Source organism: Alligator sinensis, unplaced genomic scaffold (assembly GCF_000455745.1).
Source record: "Alligator sinensis unplaced genomic scaffold, ASM45574v1 scaffold860_1, whole genome shotgun sequence".
NCBI classification, from domain to species: domain Eukaryota; kingdom Metazoa; phylum Chordata; order Crocodylia; family Alligatoridae; genus Alligator; species Alligator sinensis.
Genome location: NW_005841923.1, coordinates 2995330 through 3016584, shown reverse-complemented (window position 1 = coordinate 3016584; position 21255 = coordinate 2995330). Strand labels below are relative to the sequence as shown.

Here is a 21255-nt window from a genome sequence, read left to right as displayed (position 1 = left end):
GTAGCTGCCCCCCCTCCCTGTACCCCTCAGACGTGCGGGAAGAAGGCGCAGCTCACTTCCCCCTGCCCCACCAGCTTGTCCCAGCCCCAGCCCCAATCCCTCCTTTGCTGTGGGGGCATTGATCTGCCCCCTCCATACCCCTTACCTCCCCACTCCGCCCACCACAATCAGATTTACCAGCTGGAGGCAGCTGTGTCCAGCGTGGTGAGGACTGCTGCCTGTTAAGTCTATGGCTGAATCTCTGAAGTGGCACTGAATCTTTTCTGAATTGATTCAGAGGCTTCTGATTTGATTCGGACCTTTTAATTGGTCTCCCAATTCAATTCAGAATCGGCCACCAAATTGGGTCAAATCTCCTCCAAATCGAATTGACTTCACAGAGCCCTAATAGACAGGGATAATCCAGCCTCAGGCAGGGGTTTGGACTATAAGACCTATGGAGGTCCCTTCCAGCCCTACTTCTCTATGAGTCTGTGATTGACCCAGGCTTTGATTCATATTAAAACAATCATGGGACAGTCATGCACACATGCAGCTTGAATGGCAATTAACTTCAATTAGCTCAGATTTCTGGGGGGAGGGGAGAGTATTATCTCAGTACTTCACAGGTATTTATAACATGGGGCTAATTCAGAACAAAAGGATTTGTCCTGGGAGAAATCTGAAATCTGTTTTTAACCTATCACAGTGCAAAGGAGAGTTGATCCCACTACATTCAAATTTAGGTACTGAGACCCTCAATTACAGTCTATGAATGAGGGACCAGTAAGATACAGCTGAAAAAATGGTGATCCCACATGTCCTCTGTGCTCCACAAGCTCCTGATCACTAATAAACAAGGACATAGCAACAAAGTTTGGTGCCTGGAGCCAAGCCCACAGCGGCAGCCCACCCTCGCCCCACGCACATATCCCTATTCTCCTTGCCCTCCCCACCCTCCATGCTTGCCCAGGTGTACACAAAGCAGCAGGAGCCACCCTATCCCTTATCCCCATGCCCTCCCAAACAAGCCGCTCACAGCTTCATCCTGCACCCCACCCTGGCTTGGCAGTGCCTATTGGCACCCCTTTGCTTCAGTGCCTATGGCGGTCACCCTATTCTCCCTGCCCTCGCAACAGTACTGCTAACAAAACTTGCAGCAGCCTTGGATGTGAAGTCAAACTTGTTACTGCTGTCCCAAGGGTCTGATATGGCAGCCAGAAATCAATGGTATTAATGAAGTCAAAACAATATTTTAATTATCTAAGCCTTCACTATTCTTCAAGAAACTTTCTTCAAATAAAATAAAGAACATCCATCACTAGGGGATATAAATAAATAAATATAAACAAAGTTCCTTTTGCGATATACAACATAAAAAAGACCCTGAACACTTTTAAAGCCTGAAAAAATTGGCCCTGATTCTGGTCCTGCTTTACATAGGTGTAACTTTTTTGACTTCAGTAGAGGTATCTCCTGATTTCCATCACTGAAACTGATCAAAAGATCCTATAGCATCTTTTGTCATACCTATACTAGCCAGGTGCTTTTCCTGAAAACTTCTATCAGAAAATGTCAAGGCAAAGAAAAAAAAAAGGATGAAAAAATGCAAAACTTATATTAAAAAAAAGGTAAAAATTTGAAAATAAGAACTTAGCATAAAACATATATTCAAACATGTAGACCAGTGATTCACAACCAGGGTTCACTGATATCCTTTCAAGTGTGCCACAGCATTCCATGCAACATTAGCACCAATAGCTATGCTAACATGAGTTACAAGATAAACCATCAGACTTCAAATAAGAACCCATAGTGCCAAAACATTCTGACCTGTTGTGGTCTTTCAGATTTCTATTCAACACAAGACTTGCTTTATCATTTTTCTGTGGTCAAAGAACAAGAGAAAACTAAGAGCTGGCATTTTCTGAGGGGTGCCTCAAATCTAAAGAAGTTGAGAACCACTGATCTAGACTTTGAAACTTAAAGTGTTCAAATTATCAAATACGTTTCACAATTTTTTCATGGTGAAACTTTCTCATGTTTTGAGCTTCGAGACAATTGAGACAATTGAGTTAAACAAAATGGTTACAGTTTTCCTTTGGAAGATAAGAACTGCTACCAAAAACACCCTTAAAAATCTAAGGTGACAAGGGACCAGGAAGTTAAGGAGAGTGGAGATACAATGTGCTCACCAAGAATAATAATGGACTGGTGTCTTTGCTGAGCATTAAATTCTGTTAGGGTTGCTGTTCAACAGCTGCCAATGAATGATGCTTCTGGATATGTCTTCACTGCCCACAAGATGGTTTATACACAGCAGGATAATGAATGCCTATGAGGTACCTGGCTGTAAAGCTGAATGGAGACAAAATACCTGTAATGTTTACAGCAAGGTAATTAGGCCTGTTCCACAGTATAGCTTCTGCTTGAGGTTGAGCTCAGCTAGTATTCCTCATGATAAAGGGCCAAATCCCAATCTACCTCTAAATCTTTGCCACATATGAAATAAATAGTATACATCTTACCTCATGAGTGTAATTCAAATCCACCAGGGAAATACATAGTTACATAGATACATACTCTCTCAATGGGCATCTTAATGTGGCCCCAGAAATTAATCCTAATCCAAAGACTCTCCTAGATTTACGCTGGGGGGCCATGAATATGGCTATGCCATATATATCTCACTCAGAGGGAGTATTCTAAACAAAGAGCTGTCCCACCTTTTAGCCTGCTAGCCTAGTGTTTAGGCAATTTGCACAAAATGCAGGAACCTACTTCTACATCCCCCTCAATCAGACAAAGCTTAAGCAATGTCTACCAATTCCTCTAATGTCCCCTAACCAATTAGGCCATGGGCTACATAGTTCCATCCCTTCTGCTGAAGCTGGGCCTCTGAACAACCAAGAAAGAAGCAGGGCACAGAATCACAGAGAACCTCCAGATGTCATCTACTCCAACCTCCCCCGCCTGTAGGCAAGATCATCCCTATCCAAACCACCCTGTACAAAACCATAATCCAAACTTCTCGTAAAATGACCATCAACCCTGACACAACACAAAACATTACACCCTAACTTGACACAGATAAAGTAGGGGACCCAGGACAGCCAGCACCTTGCTTCTAAAAAAGATTGTTAATATACACTCAAGAGATCCCAGGTAGAGGGCAACACTGCCCCCCTCCCTCCCACCACATAGGCAGGTAAAAACCATGGGGGCAGGAAGAGAACAATTCAGAAACTGTAACTTTGTGGCCATGTGAGAAAGGCACTAACTTGGGCAGGAGAGAGATGAGTTCTGTTTCTGCATTTGGCATTGAACAGTATTGGTGGGGAAAGCACTTGCTGGGCAAGTGATCTAACCAGTAGTCTGTTGCACTAAGAGCCTGACTGGATACCTTCCTCCTCTTTGCTTCAAAAATGTGCTGCCTATGGTTTTTCTGGGAGGAAAGTTTTGTAGGGTCATAGAAAATGTACATATTTCCCAGCTGGATTTAGGACTCCAGCTGCTCACAAGTGAAGGTAGGTGCCTCAGTAGCCATTATGCAGGGTGAATTAGAATCAACTTAAGTGATTTATGTGCCAAAAAAGCTGCAAAAAATTCTTTTAGAGATAGACAAGAATTTGGCCAAAAGTGCTGGGGCTTTTTCTGGCAGGATAGGCAATACACATAAATTAACCTGAGATTAAAAACACAGTGAAATAAATCCTTTGTATTATTGGCTTAGGCAGAATGTTACCTCAGGAAAAAATGAGGGTAAACTTCAAAAAAAAAAAGAAAAAAACTCCTTAGTGGAAAATATTTTCTAGGAGACATCACCAGCTCCAAAATAATGCTGAGTAAAAGTCATATTTTTTTATTTTATCACACTTCTCTCTATAAACCTTGTCACATATAAAGAGAACATTTATAAAATAATATAATAACAATTAACAATAACAGCAACTTTTAAAAATGATAGCCTAATCATGAAAAATCTAAATCTGTGTATTTAGGGGACTAAAAATGTCCTTTTTATTAGCAGTTCATCAGAAGAGAACACATTTTGTCTCATCACGAGTAAAAATATCACACTTTTTTCTTACTGTTGCCTGGTCAGGGCAGCCATAAAAGGTGCTTGTGTCACAGGAGTGGCATTACAGGACACACTGGGATGCTGTCTTTCCACATCAGTTTTTGCAGACTCAATAAATAAAGAATAATCTAGTATTAATCCAGTAAAACATTACTGCTGCTAAATGCTCAAAATCATTATAATTTCTGAATGCTTTCTTACACCCTTTTATTTTATGTTTGAGACGTCAACTACATTATGCTATTTGCTTACTAACCTCTTAATATTTGATATACACAAGCGGGTGTAGTTATTATGTACAAGCTCAGAAACATTTGCTTTCTCCATGTCCTTAATTTTGTTTTATTTTGTTTTTTAGTAAGCAGTGGAATAAGCTTCACTTTCCTCTGGATTACAGTATCTACGAACTGAATGTTATGCTTCCTGCAAGGATATGAAAAAACCTTCCCATTTTACTTGTCAAATATCTGCCTAAACTCAAAAAGGTTTTGAATGGATCACACTTACAGCAGACCATCAGTTGAATGGGATCAGCATTTCTCTTCCTAAATTATCTTAAGATAAGGATTTTGAAAATAAATTTTTGCAGAGATGACCCATTTACAAGCTGGACTTAGTCCAGAAACTATAGAGAAAGCCCGACTGGAACTGAATGAAAACCCAGACATTTTGCATCAGGATATCCAACAAGTCAGGGATATGATCATCACCAGGCCTGACATTGGGTTTTTACGTACAGATGATGCCTTCATCTTGAGATTTCTCCGAGCCAGGAAGTTTCACCAAACAGAGGCCTTCAGATTGCTGGCCCAGTACTTCCAGTACCGCCAGTTAAACCTGGATATGTTCAAAAACTTCAAGGCTGATGATCCAGGGATCAAAAGAGCTCTGATTGATGGGTTCCCCGGAGTACTGGAAAATCGTGATCACTGTGGCAGAAAGATTCTTCTGCTCTTTGCAGCCAACTGGGATCAGAGTAGGTAAATGTAGATAATGTCCTTATCTTTTTACATGCAGACATAGACACTTTTATAACCTGTTCACTGGTTATTAGTCACCATATTTCAAACAGCAAGATCATTCTGATAAAAGCATATTCCAAACACCAGTCCATTTCACTAAAGCTTTCATCTAATCAGATCACCCATCATTTCTCATGCATATACTGCAGCAGAATTACTATACGCCATTGCTTCAAATAAGTAGCTTGTATTTTTCCAAAAATATTGCAGCGTTTATAGTCAGATATTCATTGCTTGCAGTACATATTTTAATACCTATTATATAATTATATCCTGGATGTTAGTGATGAGCTGCACAGGTTGTCTGGGAGTAAAGACCTCTGAATCATAGAAAAGTAGGCCTGAAAGTGACCTCTAGAGGTCATTTAGTCCAACCCCTTGCCTGAGGGAGAATCATCCTTATCTAAACCATCCCATACAAATCCTTGTCTAACCTATAATTAATACTACACAATCAACACTGTCACACAACTACAAGGCACTGCATCCTCAGGTGCTTTGCCATAGCAAAGCAGGGAAACAATGACGATCAGTGTCTTGCCACTGCATGGGTTGTTAAAATACTCTCAAGTGTCCCAAGGAAGAGGGCCATGCCCCCCATGTCAGTGGATGGCAAAAATCTTCACAGACCGTACAAGTCTGACCATGGGGAAAAAATTTCTTCCTGATCCCAAATGCGTGATTGGTCTGACTCTGAGCCTAACCAGAAATCTCCAGGTTTTAGTCTCACTGGGCACATCCAGACGAGCCCACACGTGCCTCTTGCCATGTCTCAAAGTAGTTTTAGACATGGCAAGAGGCATTCTGGGCTCAACTCAAAATTTGATACCTGGATATCCAGGTATTAAAAAATAACCTGCAAAAAAAAATGGAGCCCTGAGGCAACCGGAGGCTAGGGTCCTCCAAAGAGAAGCTTTGGTAGCCAGCCAGAGCTTTCTATGTCAGCCCCTTGTCCCAGTGCTGCAGCATACTGCAGCACGTGTGGGGCAAGGAGCAGTGCAGACTGCAGTGACCCGGACTTGGGCTCTGTTCCCAGTAAACAGGGGTAGAGGGGCTGGAGGAGGGGGGGCTGTGAGGGTGCAGGGGACCATGAGGGGCAACTTGGGAGGGGTGGGTACCCCTCCTGTGCCCCACAGGACCTCAGCCCCCCCTCACAGCCCATAGCTCACCCATAGCTGCAGTGGCCATTGGGGCAGCCGGGGCCTTCCTGGCATAGCTCCCCCGCCTGTCGGGCTGAGCCGCTTCCGTGCACACAGGACCCAGCCCAACCTGCAAGGCAGTCCCTGAGAGTGGTGTGGGACCCCAGGTGACAGTCTGAGTGGCCCAGAGCTGCCCAAAGGTGCACAGCACTGCACCAAGCTGGGTCAGAGCCACGCAATGTAGCACAGGCAGCGCCGGGTACCAGGTGGCCTTGGCCAAGCTGTGCTGCCGCGTGCTGCATGAAGGTGCTGTGCCAGGAGGACCCGAGCGCCCCCATGGCTGCTGCTGCTGTTCCCAGCATGACACGCAATCCCTGAGAGCTGGGCTGGACCCCGGGTAGCAGCCTGAGCAGCCCCGGTGCTACATGAAGCCTCACAGCCCTGCATTTTGCAGCACCAAGCTGGAACAGTCCTGTGACGAGCGGCACAGGTGGCGCTGGCTCTGAGGCAATTGGGGCCATGCTGCACCACTGCTGTCTCAGGCTGCAGCAGGCCCTGAGTGCCCCATGGCTGCTGCTGCAGGGGTGAGCTGTGAGCCCTGTTGGGGGGGGCCCTGCAGTGGGGCATGTGGGCCCTGTGGGGGGGGGCAATCCATGAACTGTGCAGGGGGGCTGCTCCCTGTGGGGTGGGGAAGGGAACAAACCCCACTTGAACAGCCCCCCACAATCCACCCACATCCCCAAGCCACCCCCACAAACCCCTCACCTACATAAACAGCCACAAACCCCAAATACCCACACAAGCCCCATACCTGCACAGACCTCAGCCCCACAAACCCTACACCCACCCACAAACTCCCCCAACCCTCCCTCCCTTCCTCCAAATTGCTTTACACTTGTAAATATATCAATAAAACATTGCCCAACTGATCTCTCTCTATATAGCAACATTTCATTTAAACAGCGGAAGAACACTATTTTAATGAGAGAATTTGGGTTTCTTATCAGAGTATTTGCAATTTGTAAGCAGGGAATACCAGGATCTCTACTAGGGAGACAAGTGGCAAGACCCATGTAGAGGAGCATATCCAGGGCCAGCACTGGGGACCCAGCTTGTGGGCAGACAAAGTGACTGACTTCTTGGCCATTTGGGGCCAAGAGGATATGCTTTAACAGCTCAAAGTGGGCCACCACAAGGAGCACATCTTCTGGGTAGTAGCTGTCCAGATGGCAGAGCAGGGGTCTGACAGGGGTGCAGCCATGGGGCCGCAAGTCCAAGGGGGCAGTTGCTGTCGCAAGTGGCAGCAGGTCACAGGCAGGCAGCAGCCCCCACTGCCAGACTGCTGCAGTGTGTAGAGGGTGCAGGGGCCACTCCAGGTCAGGGCTGCTACAGCAGTCCAGCTGCCACAAGGGGTAGTGTCCCCAGATACCAAGTGGCTGGGTCTCAGAAGCTCCTAAGGGCAAGTAGCTCTGAGCTGCTCGCCAGGGTAGCTTTCTATACTGCTGGGGCCAGCACAGGGCAGGTTTTTATACTGCTCAGGCCAGCACAGGTGCTAGCCCCAGGCTCTAGCTTCCCCTGGCTGCAGGTCTGGGAGGAGCTGGGCAAGGTTATTTTGCCCTAAGTGGCACAACTTGCCCCACACCAAACAGCATGTCTGGACATGTGTGCTGAGGCAGAAACCCCCAGCCCAAATTTGTGCCACTCCTATTTGAGCTGCTGAAAACGCACATGCTCATAGAGCAAACTGCAGTTAGTATTCCCAGCCTTGCTATAGCCAACACCCAGTGCTTCTGGAGCAGGTGAAAAATAACCCATGATACATGTAGCAGGAGGAGGGGAAAAATATTCCTTCCCAGTGCCATCTGGCAACGTGCAAAGGCCCAAAGCATGGCAAACTTCATAGGCTTAACTACTCCTAGATCAGTCCTGACCAATAATTCTCTCTTATTCAAGTCCATAGAAATGTTCCTAGGGTGTAAACAATAATAGGTTGGGATACAGACTCGTTTCTTGCCTCTTTCTCTGACTTTGGTGGTAGTAATATACCTTACCTGCTAAGAAGGAGTGAATCATAATTCAAATCTTGTCTTAAATACCTACAATGATGAAGATTCTATGCTTTCCTAGGTGGTCTGTCCTAACACTGCTTCCTAACTGTTCTAACAGTGAAGAAGTTTTTCCTGGTATCCAGTCTAAACTTACTTTACTGCTACTTTAAGCCACTGGTTTGAATCCTGCTCTCTGCAGGAAAAAAGAAAAGGCGTTCTCCCTCTTCTTTATGACCTACCAGTAGTCCAATGATTGAGATATACACATAGTCAAAGGTTATTTTCAGTTCAGCCCATCATTATTATAAAGATATCTTCCGACACTAAATCTATACAGTTATAAGTTATTGTGATTAGTCAGCTTTTGTTATCTATTTGAGGTGACAGAAACATGTACGAAGGAGAAATCCTCCTTGTCCACAGTCACAGCCTTGAAATTCTTCCACTTGCATGATGAAGCTGAACAATGTAATAAAATACAGAATTTTGATGCCTCTTACTGATTTTTAGTGGAAAACAACTCAAATTACAAAATCCAGGATCCAGTTTTGAAGTCCTCAAGCTCTGGGGTGTGCCAGCTAAGCATTTTGGTTCGGTTTATTAGAAAACTAATAATTTGGGTTTATATTGGAACGGTACACACTAAATCAAGTTTCAGTACCAAAATTCAGCCAAAGTCTGGATTTTAGGGGCCAAGATTTCACACTCCATTTTGTATCGTGTAGATTTGGGCCTAATATTCTATTAAAGTGTGAATGTGAGAGTTTTCTGGCAAAAACTCTTCCAGCAACACAGCTGAAAGAAAGGATGAATGAACACGTATCCTGAATGAATATAAAATATCAGCTTTACTGGCCAGGAACGTTGTAGCTCCACTGGTTGAATTAAGGGATTTAAGTATTATATATAACTAGCCTTAGGTTTCTGAGCCCTCAGCAAAATGAAGTCTTAAGATTAACCCTGTTTATCAGGGCTTGCTCTGGGAAAGCTAAGGTTGCTGTCATCCAGGCTCACACACACATATCTTGAAAGAAAAGCAACTCTTCCAGATATCAGTTAGAGTTTGCTGAATTCCTATAACAGTGCAGTATAGCTAGATGCAGATATAGAAGTAATACCTTAAAAATAAGCAAACAATCCCAAACTCAAAATAATGCAAATGGAACTGTATCCCTCACGGACAGGATTTGATGGCTACAACACAACACAATACAAGGCATCACTTCATCCGGGCCACAATCTGATTACATTCATTCTAGCTAACTACATACAATTCAGTTATTATATCCCAAAGTACTGGGAATCACTTGGAATTACAAAGTACAGGCTTCTATATGTAAACCCTGCAAATGGAGAAAGGTCATGGTGGATGCTGAGAGCTACTTCAGTATTGTATTGCCAGGGTTATACCAAAAACCCAGGACCATTTGGTCTTTGAAGAGACAAGACTATAGCTTTGTCCTATCTTTGATCAGGACTTCTTTTGCAAGCTTAGACACATAATTAAGGGACAGTTATGATTTCCTGAATGATTACCTCTTCTGTACCCCAAATCGAGATGCAATTACACTTCCCAATCATCACCCACTCTCTCTTAACAGGTAAAGTTTATTATTACCAATAAAGTCAGATAAAGAGGCAAGAGACAGGTCTATATCTGAGCTTATTACTGCTTACACTCCAGGAACATTTTTATGAACTTGGAGGATGCCAATTACCTGGGGTCTATGCCCTTGTGAAAACTACGATTCTGGGAGAGAGGACTTTGTATCTCTTTCCTTCACCACCTGGGAATACTGTTTTGCCATATTCCATTTCTTTGACTTTACTGATCACGCTAGTTGTGATGTCTGCAAAGGTTCATTCTGAAACAGACATTTGGACCTTCTGCTTTAGCCACACTTCTCCAACTTAGCACAAATCGATTGTAAATGGGCAAGGCTAAGAACATGGTAACCAAAACATTATTTCAATAGGATTCTAGCTAACTACATATAATTCAATTCCTTTTATCAAAAGACAAAACATCAGTTGTTACTTTTAGCTGCTATTAAGTGTTTTCCACAAAGCAGTTATTTACTCTTGGCCATAGCTTAATGTTAGTGGCCTTAAGAAGCAGATTCTTCTCCCTTTCTAGGCTACTGCTTATGACTTGAATGCAAGGTTAATGATTATTGATCATATGCCACTTAAAACACAAATTATTTATCACTTAGGGTTCAGCTAGGGCTTCCATCTGCACCTGTCATTGTGGTCTGCCAGTCACTGATCATGTTCTACAGCCTACAGGGAAAGGTGAATTTTCTTTTCCTGGTCTCAGTAGAACTTTCTCATGCATTAGGAACAAGATTTGCCCCATACATGAATATAAGGATCCCTTCCCCTTTTCTGCCACCAGAATATGTTTTTGGTGGCATATATATATTTGGTGGTGTGTGTTTAGCAGTGATGGTTACTCATGGGCTGGTTGACTGGCACAGGGGCAGTCCATGGCACTTAATCTGGTGCATGGGGTTGAGCTGCAGATAAAATCTGGTGTGTAGGGTCAGTCCACAGCCCTCATCTGGTGCATAGGATTTCATCATCTGACTCAAGGAGCTATTTATCGGTCTGGAAATCTGACAGTAGATTGGATTTCCCAGATTGGATTGGATTTTGACTGCCATACCTGACTCTTCAGCGACCCCAAGATTTCAAGATGTTCATTTTATATCACATCTGAAATATAACACCAGCCAGTGTATCAAGCCTACCTGCATGATATAGCCCACGGGTTCACTATGGATAGGCAGAGGGAAGAGAACAGCCTGACAAATTTCTTTCAATACTTCATTCCCCATTCACAGAGGACGGCATCTTCTCTCCCTTTATCACTAAATCATAATTCTGAAAGCATAAATTTTCTAAAATTGCTATACTTGTCTACAGATGAGACATCTCTGTGACAGCTCTTTTTAAATCGTTTCTACAATACAATGGATGACATTGTATGAATAAAGCAGTCTGGAAACACAAATTCCTAGGTTTTAGAGCCAGTGGATATCATTATGATACACTAGCATGGACTTCTGGAGGAAAAAAACCCATAGAATCTTTTGGTTGACCTTTGCACCAGCCCATAACTTCCATTTCAGAATACAGAAAGACATTTGGGCTTGTCTACTCTATAAGGCCTTTGCTGCAAAGCAGAGCCTCCCAGTGGACAAGCAGTGTGGGTCAACAGCTGGCATTTTTCTTTCAGCCTAGCTATAACACCTCCTCAAAGCATTATTCTGTTGGCAAAGCTACATATATACACCAGGGGTTTTGCTGGCTTATCTATGTGGAGTAAAGAGTGTGATTTTTTCACATTCTTAACCAGTATAGCCATTCCACCAGAATTTGTATTGTGAGCCTCGCTGCAGTCTTTATTTTAAAACTTCAAGTGATGGAAGATCTATCACATCCATGGATAATTTACTCTAATGGTTAATTACTTTCACTGTTTAAAATGTGTGACTTATTTCTAGTTTACATTTGTCTAGCTTCAGCTTCCAGGTGGTAGGTACCATCATACTTTTGCCTGCTAAATTAAACCCTCTATAATCAGAAATTTCTCTGCATAGACATTTTTATACTATAATCAAATCACCTTTTTACCTATCTTTGGATAAGCCAAATAGATGGAGATTCTTTATTCTCTCACAATGAGGCAGGTTTCCCAGACTTCCAGTTATGAATATACCTTTTTTTCTGAACCATTTCCAGTTAACCAACTTCATTTTAAGGGGCAGACAGTAGAAATGGACACAATATATTGCTACTACCATATCCTTGGGTAATGCTTGATATTCCCCTGCTTGTACATCCAAGGATTAGAGTTGTTTTCCTAGCCACTATATCATACTGTGAGCTCATGAACAGGACAAGTCCTGTCCTGAATCTCTATTTTCCAAAACACGATCCTTCATCCTATGCCTGTGACTTACCTACTTTGTTTTTAAGTTTAACCTATATTTATCTGCATTAAAATGAAAGCGAACTCAGTTTACCAGGCAATTCAGATCTTTCTATTGAACTGACCTGTCCTTCTCATCGCTTACCATTCTATCAACTCTTGGGACATCTTCAAACTGTGCCAGCAATGATTTTAGGTTTCCAGATCACTGATAAGAATAAAGGGGAAAAAATGGTCAAGAACAGATCCTTTTGGCAGACCACAACAGATAGTATCTCCAGAATGCTGATTCCATAATTACAATTGCTGAGATATATCAGCTAGCCAGTTTTTAATCCATTTTATATATTCTGCACTGATTTTGTAAGTGCTTTTTTTGTAATTGGAATGTTATGCTAAACTAAGTGCATTACAAGACTGAGGGTATACACTAACTGGAGCTGGCCAGAATTTTTTTTTGTTGACAAAATGGGGTCTTCAACATACAAACTATAACTATGAAGCTACAGTTAGAGTGTCCCACACTTTCTCTCTTTGAATACTTAATTATTTATACAAAGTAAAACAACTTCAATGGACAATTTGAGAAACTCCTTTCCAGAATTTCTGGCTGATGTTTACAATATTAATATAGGATGGAGAAGACCCACAGTCAAGTCCCTGATTTGAAGCAGAAACTTAAACCTGAGTCTTCTACATTCCATGTGGGTGCCCTTACAATTGGGTTGTTGGCTATTTTCTCTCTCATTTCTCAGGGAAGATGTCAACAAGTCTTGCTTCTCACATGAAGCAAATCAGGAAAATGTTTTGAAAAATATTTGCACGTCAGATAAACCATTCCTCATCATTTCTAATGGCAACAGAGCTACCTTTGTCAACCAAACTTCTAATCTCATCAACACTAACTAGCCTAAATACACACTTCTCCAACTGAGAAGAGCTGAGCCTCTTAAGAGTCAGAAAATAGTTTAGATTTAAGAAATGTCTTACTTACTACTCCAGCTGTCCCTGGACATGTTATTGCTGTCCCTAGCATATTTATTCTGTCCCTAGGCCCACTATATGGCTTCCCTGTGAGTTTGGGGTGCAGAAATAATGAGGGTCAGGCTTTATATATACTCCTGCTATCCTCTGATTCAAGATATGTCATTTAAAGATATGCAACCAGGGTAAAATCCACCTGTGTGCAGAACCAGCCCAAGGATTACTTACCATAATGATGCACAGAGGGCCAGTGGGGCTGAAGCTTTTCAGTCAGTCTTTGCAATATTAGGGAAACTGATTTCTTTCTTTTTTATGGCTGGACAGTTCAGAAGATGGCATATAGCTTCAACAAATACTTCTGAGGACCCAGAAGAGAAAATGGCTGCTTTTTTTACAACGTATATTTCCATACCAGCTGCTGCTCATAAATTCTCTTTTATTAACCCAAGAGCCTTAAATGCCAGATACTTACCATTCTGTATGAAAATGTATAGGGATGTTCTAAAGGGCAAGAATTATTCTGTCTATCATAGCAGCAGCTATAAATATTTTAAGGGATTATAATATAGAAAATGATGCATTTACCAAGAATGTTCATGATGATGTAATTACTGAGATATTATCATCAGATGATCCCAGTGGCATGAATAAATATGTTTTAAATGTTGATTATTCTAATATATATTGCAAGGGTTACCTCAGCTGCTCAATAAAATGCCAAGCAATAAACATCTGTGGAGATTAATTTATAGTAACTGCTGAACTGTGTCAATAATTCAGACTTGTAGCTATTTACTATGAGAGTTCATTGCTAAAGTACAAACAACCATAACATCAAAATGATTTTTACAAACAACGTCTGAGTTTAGCACAGAGTGCTGCTGTGTTACAGCTTCCAGTAAAATACATCATAGATGATATTCTGGTCTAGATAATACCGAGTTCAATAATCTAGAAGCAATATATATTAAAAAGAAAGTAATCTATTTAAAATTATTTCATTTTAGGAAATGACTAAGAAGTTAATAACATTCATAGGGAAGGAAGAGGGGAGACAAAAATTTAAGCAGAATAATATTTTTAAGGCAGTAACATGTGGAAAATGAGGGCTAGAACACAGGCTATCAACTACTTTCAGCACCTGCTCCTGGTCAGCGGGAGGCACATGGGACGGTGAGCAGCAAGGAACAGAGCAGGAAGAGGAAACCCACCCGGTGCCACCACTATCCCCTGCTGAGACTGGCACCTTGTCCAGCAGCTCCCTGCACCCTGCAACTAGAGTGGGGCAGGAACAGCTCTGGAGCTACCTCTGTGCCCAGGTCATCTGGGGACAGCAGTGGGATGTAACTGCATCACCTCACCCCTCTGGATCTCCCGCTGAACATGCACACATGCACACCCCTGCTGGAATTAAATACAGTTCACAACCTTAGCCCAAAAAGTGTTCTAATGTATATCAGTCACAAATAGTCATAGTATCATAGAATAATAGAAAATTAGGGTTGGAAGGAACACAGGAGGTCATCTAGTCCAACCTCCTGCTCAAAGCAGAACCATCCCCAACTAGATCATCCCAGCCAAGACTTTGTCTGCCCAGGTCTTAAAAACCACCCAGGATGGAAATTCAACAACCTCTCTGGGTAACCTATTCCAGTACTTTATTATCTTCCTAGTAAGACAGTTTTTCCTAATATCAAAACTTCTTTTGATGCAACATGAGACCACTGCTCCTTGTTCTGTTACCTGCCACCACTGAGAACAGTCTAGCTTCATCCTATCTGTATCCACCCTTCAGGTAGTACAAAGCTGTTATTAAATCCCCACTTAGTCTTTTTTTAGACTAAATAAGCCCATATCTCTCAGTTCTTCCTCAGAAGTCATATGCCTCAGCCCTCAACCATTTTTTCCCCACCTGCTGGACTCTGACTAATTTGTCCATGTCTACGTAGTGGGGTGGGGGGCAATTTGTCCATACCCACATAGTGGGAGGCCCAAACCTCCCACAGTACTCCATATGTGGCCTCACCAGTGCAGAATAGAGGGGAATAACCACTTCCTTCCATCTGCTGGCAATGCTTCTACTAAGGCAGTCCAATATACTGTTAGCTTTCTTTCAAACATGGGCATATTGTTGACTTACATTCAGTTTATTCTCCGCTATAACCCCCAGATCCTTTTCTGCAGAGTTGCGGCTTAGCCAATCAGTTCCCATCCTGTACCAGTGCATGGGAATGTTCCATCCTAAGTGCAGGACTTTGTACTTATCCCTATTGAATATCATATTTCTTTTGGTCCAATCCTCCAATTTGTCAAGATCTCTCGGAATCCTAGTTCTACCCTCCAGCGTGCCTACTACTCCCCACAGCTTGGTGTCATCTACAAACTTGCTGAAGGTTCATTTCTTTCCATCTTCCAGATTGTTGATCAAGATATTGAACAAAATTGGCCCCAGCACCAAGCCCTGGAGCACTCTACTTGATACCGGCTGCCAACTAGACATTGAACTATTGATTACTATTCTTTGAGCTCAACAATCCAGCCAGTTTTCTATTCACCTTACAGTTCATTCTTCCAACACATACTTCCTTAGCTTGCTTGTAAGAATGTTGTCAGAGGCTGTATCAAAAACCTTGCTAAAGTCAAGGTATATCATGTCCACTGCTTTTCCACATTCATAGGGCCAGTCATCTCATCATAGAAGGCAATCAGGTTGGTCAGGCATGACTTGCTTCTGGTGAATCCATGCTGACTTTTCCTAATCACCTTCTTCTCCTCCAACTGCTTAGAAATGGATTATTTGAGGACCTGCTCCATGATTTTTTCAGGGACAGACAAATCTGTAGTTCCCTGGATCCTCCTTCTTTCCTTTCTTAAAGATGGGCACTATAATTGCGCTTTTCCAGTCATCTGGGATCTCTCCTAATTGCCACAAGTTTTCAAAGATAATGGTGGCTCTGCAGTTACATCAGCCAACTCCCTCAGTACCCTTGGGTGCATTACATGCAACCCCATGGACTTGTACACGTCCAGCTTTTCTAAATAGTCCTTAACCTGTTCTTTTACCATTGTTGGCTTCTCCCCTCTTCCCCAAACTGTGCTGTCAGGTGTAGTAGCCTGATAGCTGACCTTACATGTGAAGACTGAGGTGAAAAAGGCATTGAGTCCTTCAGTCTTTTCTGTATCATCTGTCACTAGGTTGCCTCCCCCATTCAGTAAGGGACCCACACTTTCCCTGATCTTCCTCTTATTGCTGACATACTTGTAAAAACCTTTCTTGTTACCCTTCATGTCCCTTGCTAGCTGCAACTCCAGTTGCACTTTGGCCTTCTTGATGTCATCCCTGCATGCTCGAGCAATACTCTTTTATTCCTCCCTAGTCATTTATCCAAGTTTCCACTTCTTATAAGATGACTTTTTATGTTTTAGCTCACTGAAGAGTTCCTTGCTAAGCCAAGCTGGTCTTCTGGCATACTTGCTAGTCTTCCTGCACATCAGGATAGTTCATTCCTGTGCTCTCAGTAAGGTTACTTTAAAGTACAACCAGCTCACCTGGACTGCTTTCCCCCTCAGACTAGCTTCTTGGGGGATCCTGCCCATCCATTCCCTGAGCAAGTCAAAGTCTGCTTTTCTGAAGTCCAGGGTCCTTACTCTGCAACTCTCCTTCCTTCCTTTCCTCAGGTTCCTGAACTCAATCATTTTGTGGTCACTGCTGCGAAGTTGCCACCCACTTCTACATTCCCCACCAATTCATCCCTGTTTGTGAGCAGCAGATTAAGAAGAGCACAGGCCCTAGTTGGCCAACACTTATACCAGGAAGTTGACTCCAACACTCTTCAAAAACTTCCTGGATTGCCTGTGCACTGCTGTTTTGCCCTCCCAGCAGATGTCAGGGTGACTGAAGTCCCCCATGAGAACCAGGGCCTGTGATCTAGAAATTTCCAATAGCTTTCTGAAGAAAGTCTAATCTACCCCATCCTCCTGGTCTGGTGGTCTATAGCAGACAAGCACCATAACATCACTCTTTTGATTTCCCTTGTGACCCTAACCCAGAAACGTTCAACAGACCTGTCTCCAGTTTCATACTGGAGCTCTAGCAGTCATGCAGCTTTTTCACATAAAAAGCAACTCCTCCTCCTCTTCTCCCTTCCCTGTCCTTCCTGAACAATTTGTACCCATTCAGGACAGTACTCCAATCATTCATGCTATCCCACCAACTCTGTTATTCTAATTACATGATGATTTCTTGACACTGCAAGGACTTCCAATTCTTTCTGCTTGTTTCTCAGGCTCCATGCATGCATGTACAGACACTGAGATAATGAGCCAATTGTCTACTTTCTCAGGAAGAATGAGAAGTCCCTCATCCCATTGCCTCCTTCTGCTTGTGCTTCCTCTGGGTCACCCGCTTCCATACTTACCTCAGAACCCAAAATGGTATGAATGGTGAGACTTGGGAAGGGATTTCTAACTAATTGTAATGGGATAGGCCCTGTCTATATACCACGAAAGAATGCTCTAGGTTCATTTTAGGATTGAATATGCCAACTTTAAAGCTTCATTTTGCCTGTGATGTGGTGCAAATGCCACTATCTTAATACTGTATCCACAGAGTATTACTAAAGTCAGCATAACATTAGCCAGAAACTGCATTGCACATAAGAGCTTCTTGAACTGTTGTGATACTAACTACCCATGTAGGAAGTATGGAGTTAGGATAGTTCATTTTTTGTTAGGACCTTCTGCTTATTCAGTTTGCAAACATTAGATATTCTGATTTCATTCTAACTTACTAACTTAATTAAAATGGGTTAAAACATTTTGCTTGTTACTGGAACAAATTGTAAAAAGAAAGTGGGGGGGAATATTCTCTGACTAGCTGGCTGTAAGCTTTACAAATATGTGGAAAGAGACTGACTCTTTAAATATGATTTAAATTGTAAAACTGTAAAATTCTAATTGTAACTTCATGATCTGCTGATGTTTCTTGACATAGACAAAAATTGATACCAGTATCACTAAAAATCTTTCCTTTGAAGTCAGGGCCTCATTAACAACTATATTTTACAAAATAAAAGCCACTTACCTTACAGTGATCCTAGGAGGTTCTGCAAGCTCTTCATGTCCAGCAACTTGCAAGACTGATCACTGAAGTTAAGAAGTTAAGTTATGCCACAGTACTTACAGTGAGTACTTTGAGGATGCCTAGGATGTTCCAGGAAACACTGAGGCACACAGGATATGAACAATGTGAGGGGAAGTAAGGTGACTAATGATGTGCCAAAGGTCTTTAAATAGCCAACAAAATAGAGCGGTGGGGGGGGAAGAAGGAAAGAGAGAGGAATAAGTGTACATACAGGAGTTACATTTCTATGGACCAAACCAGGGTTAAGTTGATCTACATGCCCAAAAATACAGGAATACAAAGGGCTTAAATTGCCCCAAAATGGTGTGCCCAATCTTAGTTCATCTGAGTGGATGCACTAATTAAGATTGAGATTGGGTTAACTGGATGTCGTGAATGCCTGTTGGCATTTGTAGTGCAGCCCTGGGGCTGAGAAAGCCCAGCCATTCTCTCCCAGCCCCGGGGTTTGTAGCATTCCCACTCCCCCTACCTTGATTATTTTTAGCTCCCCTCTCCCCACCATCCATTTTAATTCTTCCCGTTTTCTTTTCTCTCCATCTTTCCTTGTCTTGTCCATTTTGAGTATTATGTCTTTTCTCTCTCTCTCTCTCTCACCTTTCTGTTTCAAAAATTGTGTTTTGTAGGGCTGTGCAAAATTTCAGTGGCTGTTTCATTTCTACACTGTTTTGACTGATTTTGAGGTTGAAACAACAAAATTGAAATGAAACAAAGGGTGTCGAAACAGCCTCAAAACAAAATGAGGCTAATCGAAACATTTCAAAAGTTGAAATGTTTAGACCATGGGGATGGGCAGTCAGTACAGTTGGACTAACTTCCCATCCCCGGCGCAAGATCTGGTCAGGGATGGGAAGTCAGCCAAGCTGGGCCGACCCCATCCCCCATGCTGGATGAGGCCAAGTGCAGGGAGTTAGCCCAGCGGGCTGACTCCCTGTCCCCAGCTAATCTAGCAAAATGTTGAAACAGAGTCAAAACAGCCTTACTGTTTTGATGAAGCAAAATGGAACAGCTGTTTCGAATCAAAATGAAATTCGATACGAAATGCTGTTCCATCGAAACCTCGAACCTCAAGGTGAAATGGAACGGTGTTGTTTTGCACAGTCCTAGTGTTTTGTGGTACTTTTCTTTTTTTCACTTTCTCATTCTTCCTTTCCTCCTATTTTGCAGTCTTTGTACATCTCTATTTGTCTATTTTTAACGTACCTTTCCTCCCTGTTACATTTTCCCCTTTTTTTCCAGTTGTAATCCTGACCCGTGCTTTCACAAACAGTTTCTCAGGTTGGAAGATCTGTAATAGGAAAAAGACAACTTGTTACCCTGGGCCAAAAACATCTTTATATTTACAACAAAAATAGGTCTTCATAATATTTCTTCAAAATATTCCTTAAAATTATTTCAAAACTAATAAAAAGGGAGTAAGCATTGATCCAATAGAAAAACAGTAGAAAATTGCTTTATTTTTCAGTTTATCTTTTAAATGCAAGCCATTTCTAGCCACCCACTGCAATTTAAATTCAGTTTCACATTGACAAAACCTTTAATTTTCCTTGCATAAAAAAATGCCTGCAATTCTGGTGAGGACGAACTGGGCAGCAATTTGAGGATTCCTCAGATAGGATGAAGCTAAGCACAGACAACTGATTTGATTCGGATTTGAGCATCTTGTCTAGAAGCAAACCCCAGATCTTACAGATGAACAAGCATATTGTCCCACATTAATAACATGACCATACATCCCAGTTTGCTTGGGACAGTCATGGATTTCATAGGCATCGTCTTAGACATCTCATAAAATTGAAGTAAAAGTCCTAGATTGGTGGAACCACCCTGCCAGCAAGTGCCTAGCTTGGCTTCTCCTAAGCAGCAGCTGGAGGTGGAGGGGCTGGGCTGAGCACTGCTCCTCCTGCCTGGGGCAAGGATCAGCCAGGGAGGGGCAGGCCAGGGGAGGGGCCTGGGGCTTGGGCACCTGTGCAGGGCAAGCCAAGATGGACACCCACCACTGGCAGCCTCATGCTCTGCCACTGCAGCCACTATTGAGGCCCAGGCTGCATGTGATGACCTTGGGTCACTGCCGGTGTTGGGGAGGAGGTGCCATGTGGCTGCGCAGTGTGTGCTGACAGAGTCCAGGGGACATGGCACTGAGACCACTCCCAGCTAGGTCCAGCCTCAGGCCTCCTCACTGTCCCACCCTGCTCTGCCATCAGGGCTCCTGCCTGGGTCAGGTGGGGATGTATGTGTGGGAGGGAGGGCGCCCCCTACCCTCCCGGATTTCCTTCAGAATAATATGATCACCCTAAAGATTAAGTACCTATGAGGCATTAGAATTAACACTTTGCCTCAAAATAACAGCCACTAATTAGAGTCAATTGCTGGTTGAGCTTTGTATGTAAATGCTTGTCTCCAGTTGCCCCCCCCCCCCCCCCCGCATATTGATGTAAGTCAAATCTCAGACTAATTAACCCCAGATTAAACAAGTTTTTAGCCTGAATGAGTGAAAAACTGGAAACGGACATCTTTTTCTGGCCAGGATCTCTTAAGACTAGAGACTCTTTCTCTCTCCCTCCATCATACACACATACACATTCTTTCAGTGAGTACTTTATACACTTCCTTTAAAATTAATTCATCAAGTCAGTAAACTCAAACCATTTTGTTACTGAACTTACATAAAATATATAATCTATTTCAAAAGCCAGTGACCTTTACGAGGTAGACAGTACCTGGTGTGCTTGTCATCACATCCTTATTTCTAGCAAAAGCTTCAGGTTACAATTGTTTTTTTGACCTTTGTTTGTCAGATAAAGCATTCATGTTTAATTAACAGGGAATAGCTGGTTTGGGAGCAGTGCTGCAGAAAAGGATATAAGGGTAATAATGGATCACAAAATGAATATGACTCAATAGTGCAATGCTGTTGCAAAAAAA

General features: G+C 42.7%; 1 protein-coding gene across 1 annotated transcript in view; it reads left to right on the top strand.

Moving 5' to 3' along the window:
* The first annotated feature begins 4651 nt into the window (after positions 1-4651).
* The window catches only part of CLVS1 (clavesin 1), a 150362-nt gene continuing 133758 nt past the window's right edge, over positions 4652-21255 (top strand). The window contains exon 1 of the mRNA XM_006019128.1: positions 4652-5040. Coding sequence (XP_006019190.1) covers positions 4652-5040 — 389 coding nt within the window. The remainder of the gene's footprint in view (positions 5041-21255) is intronic.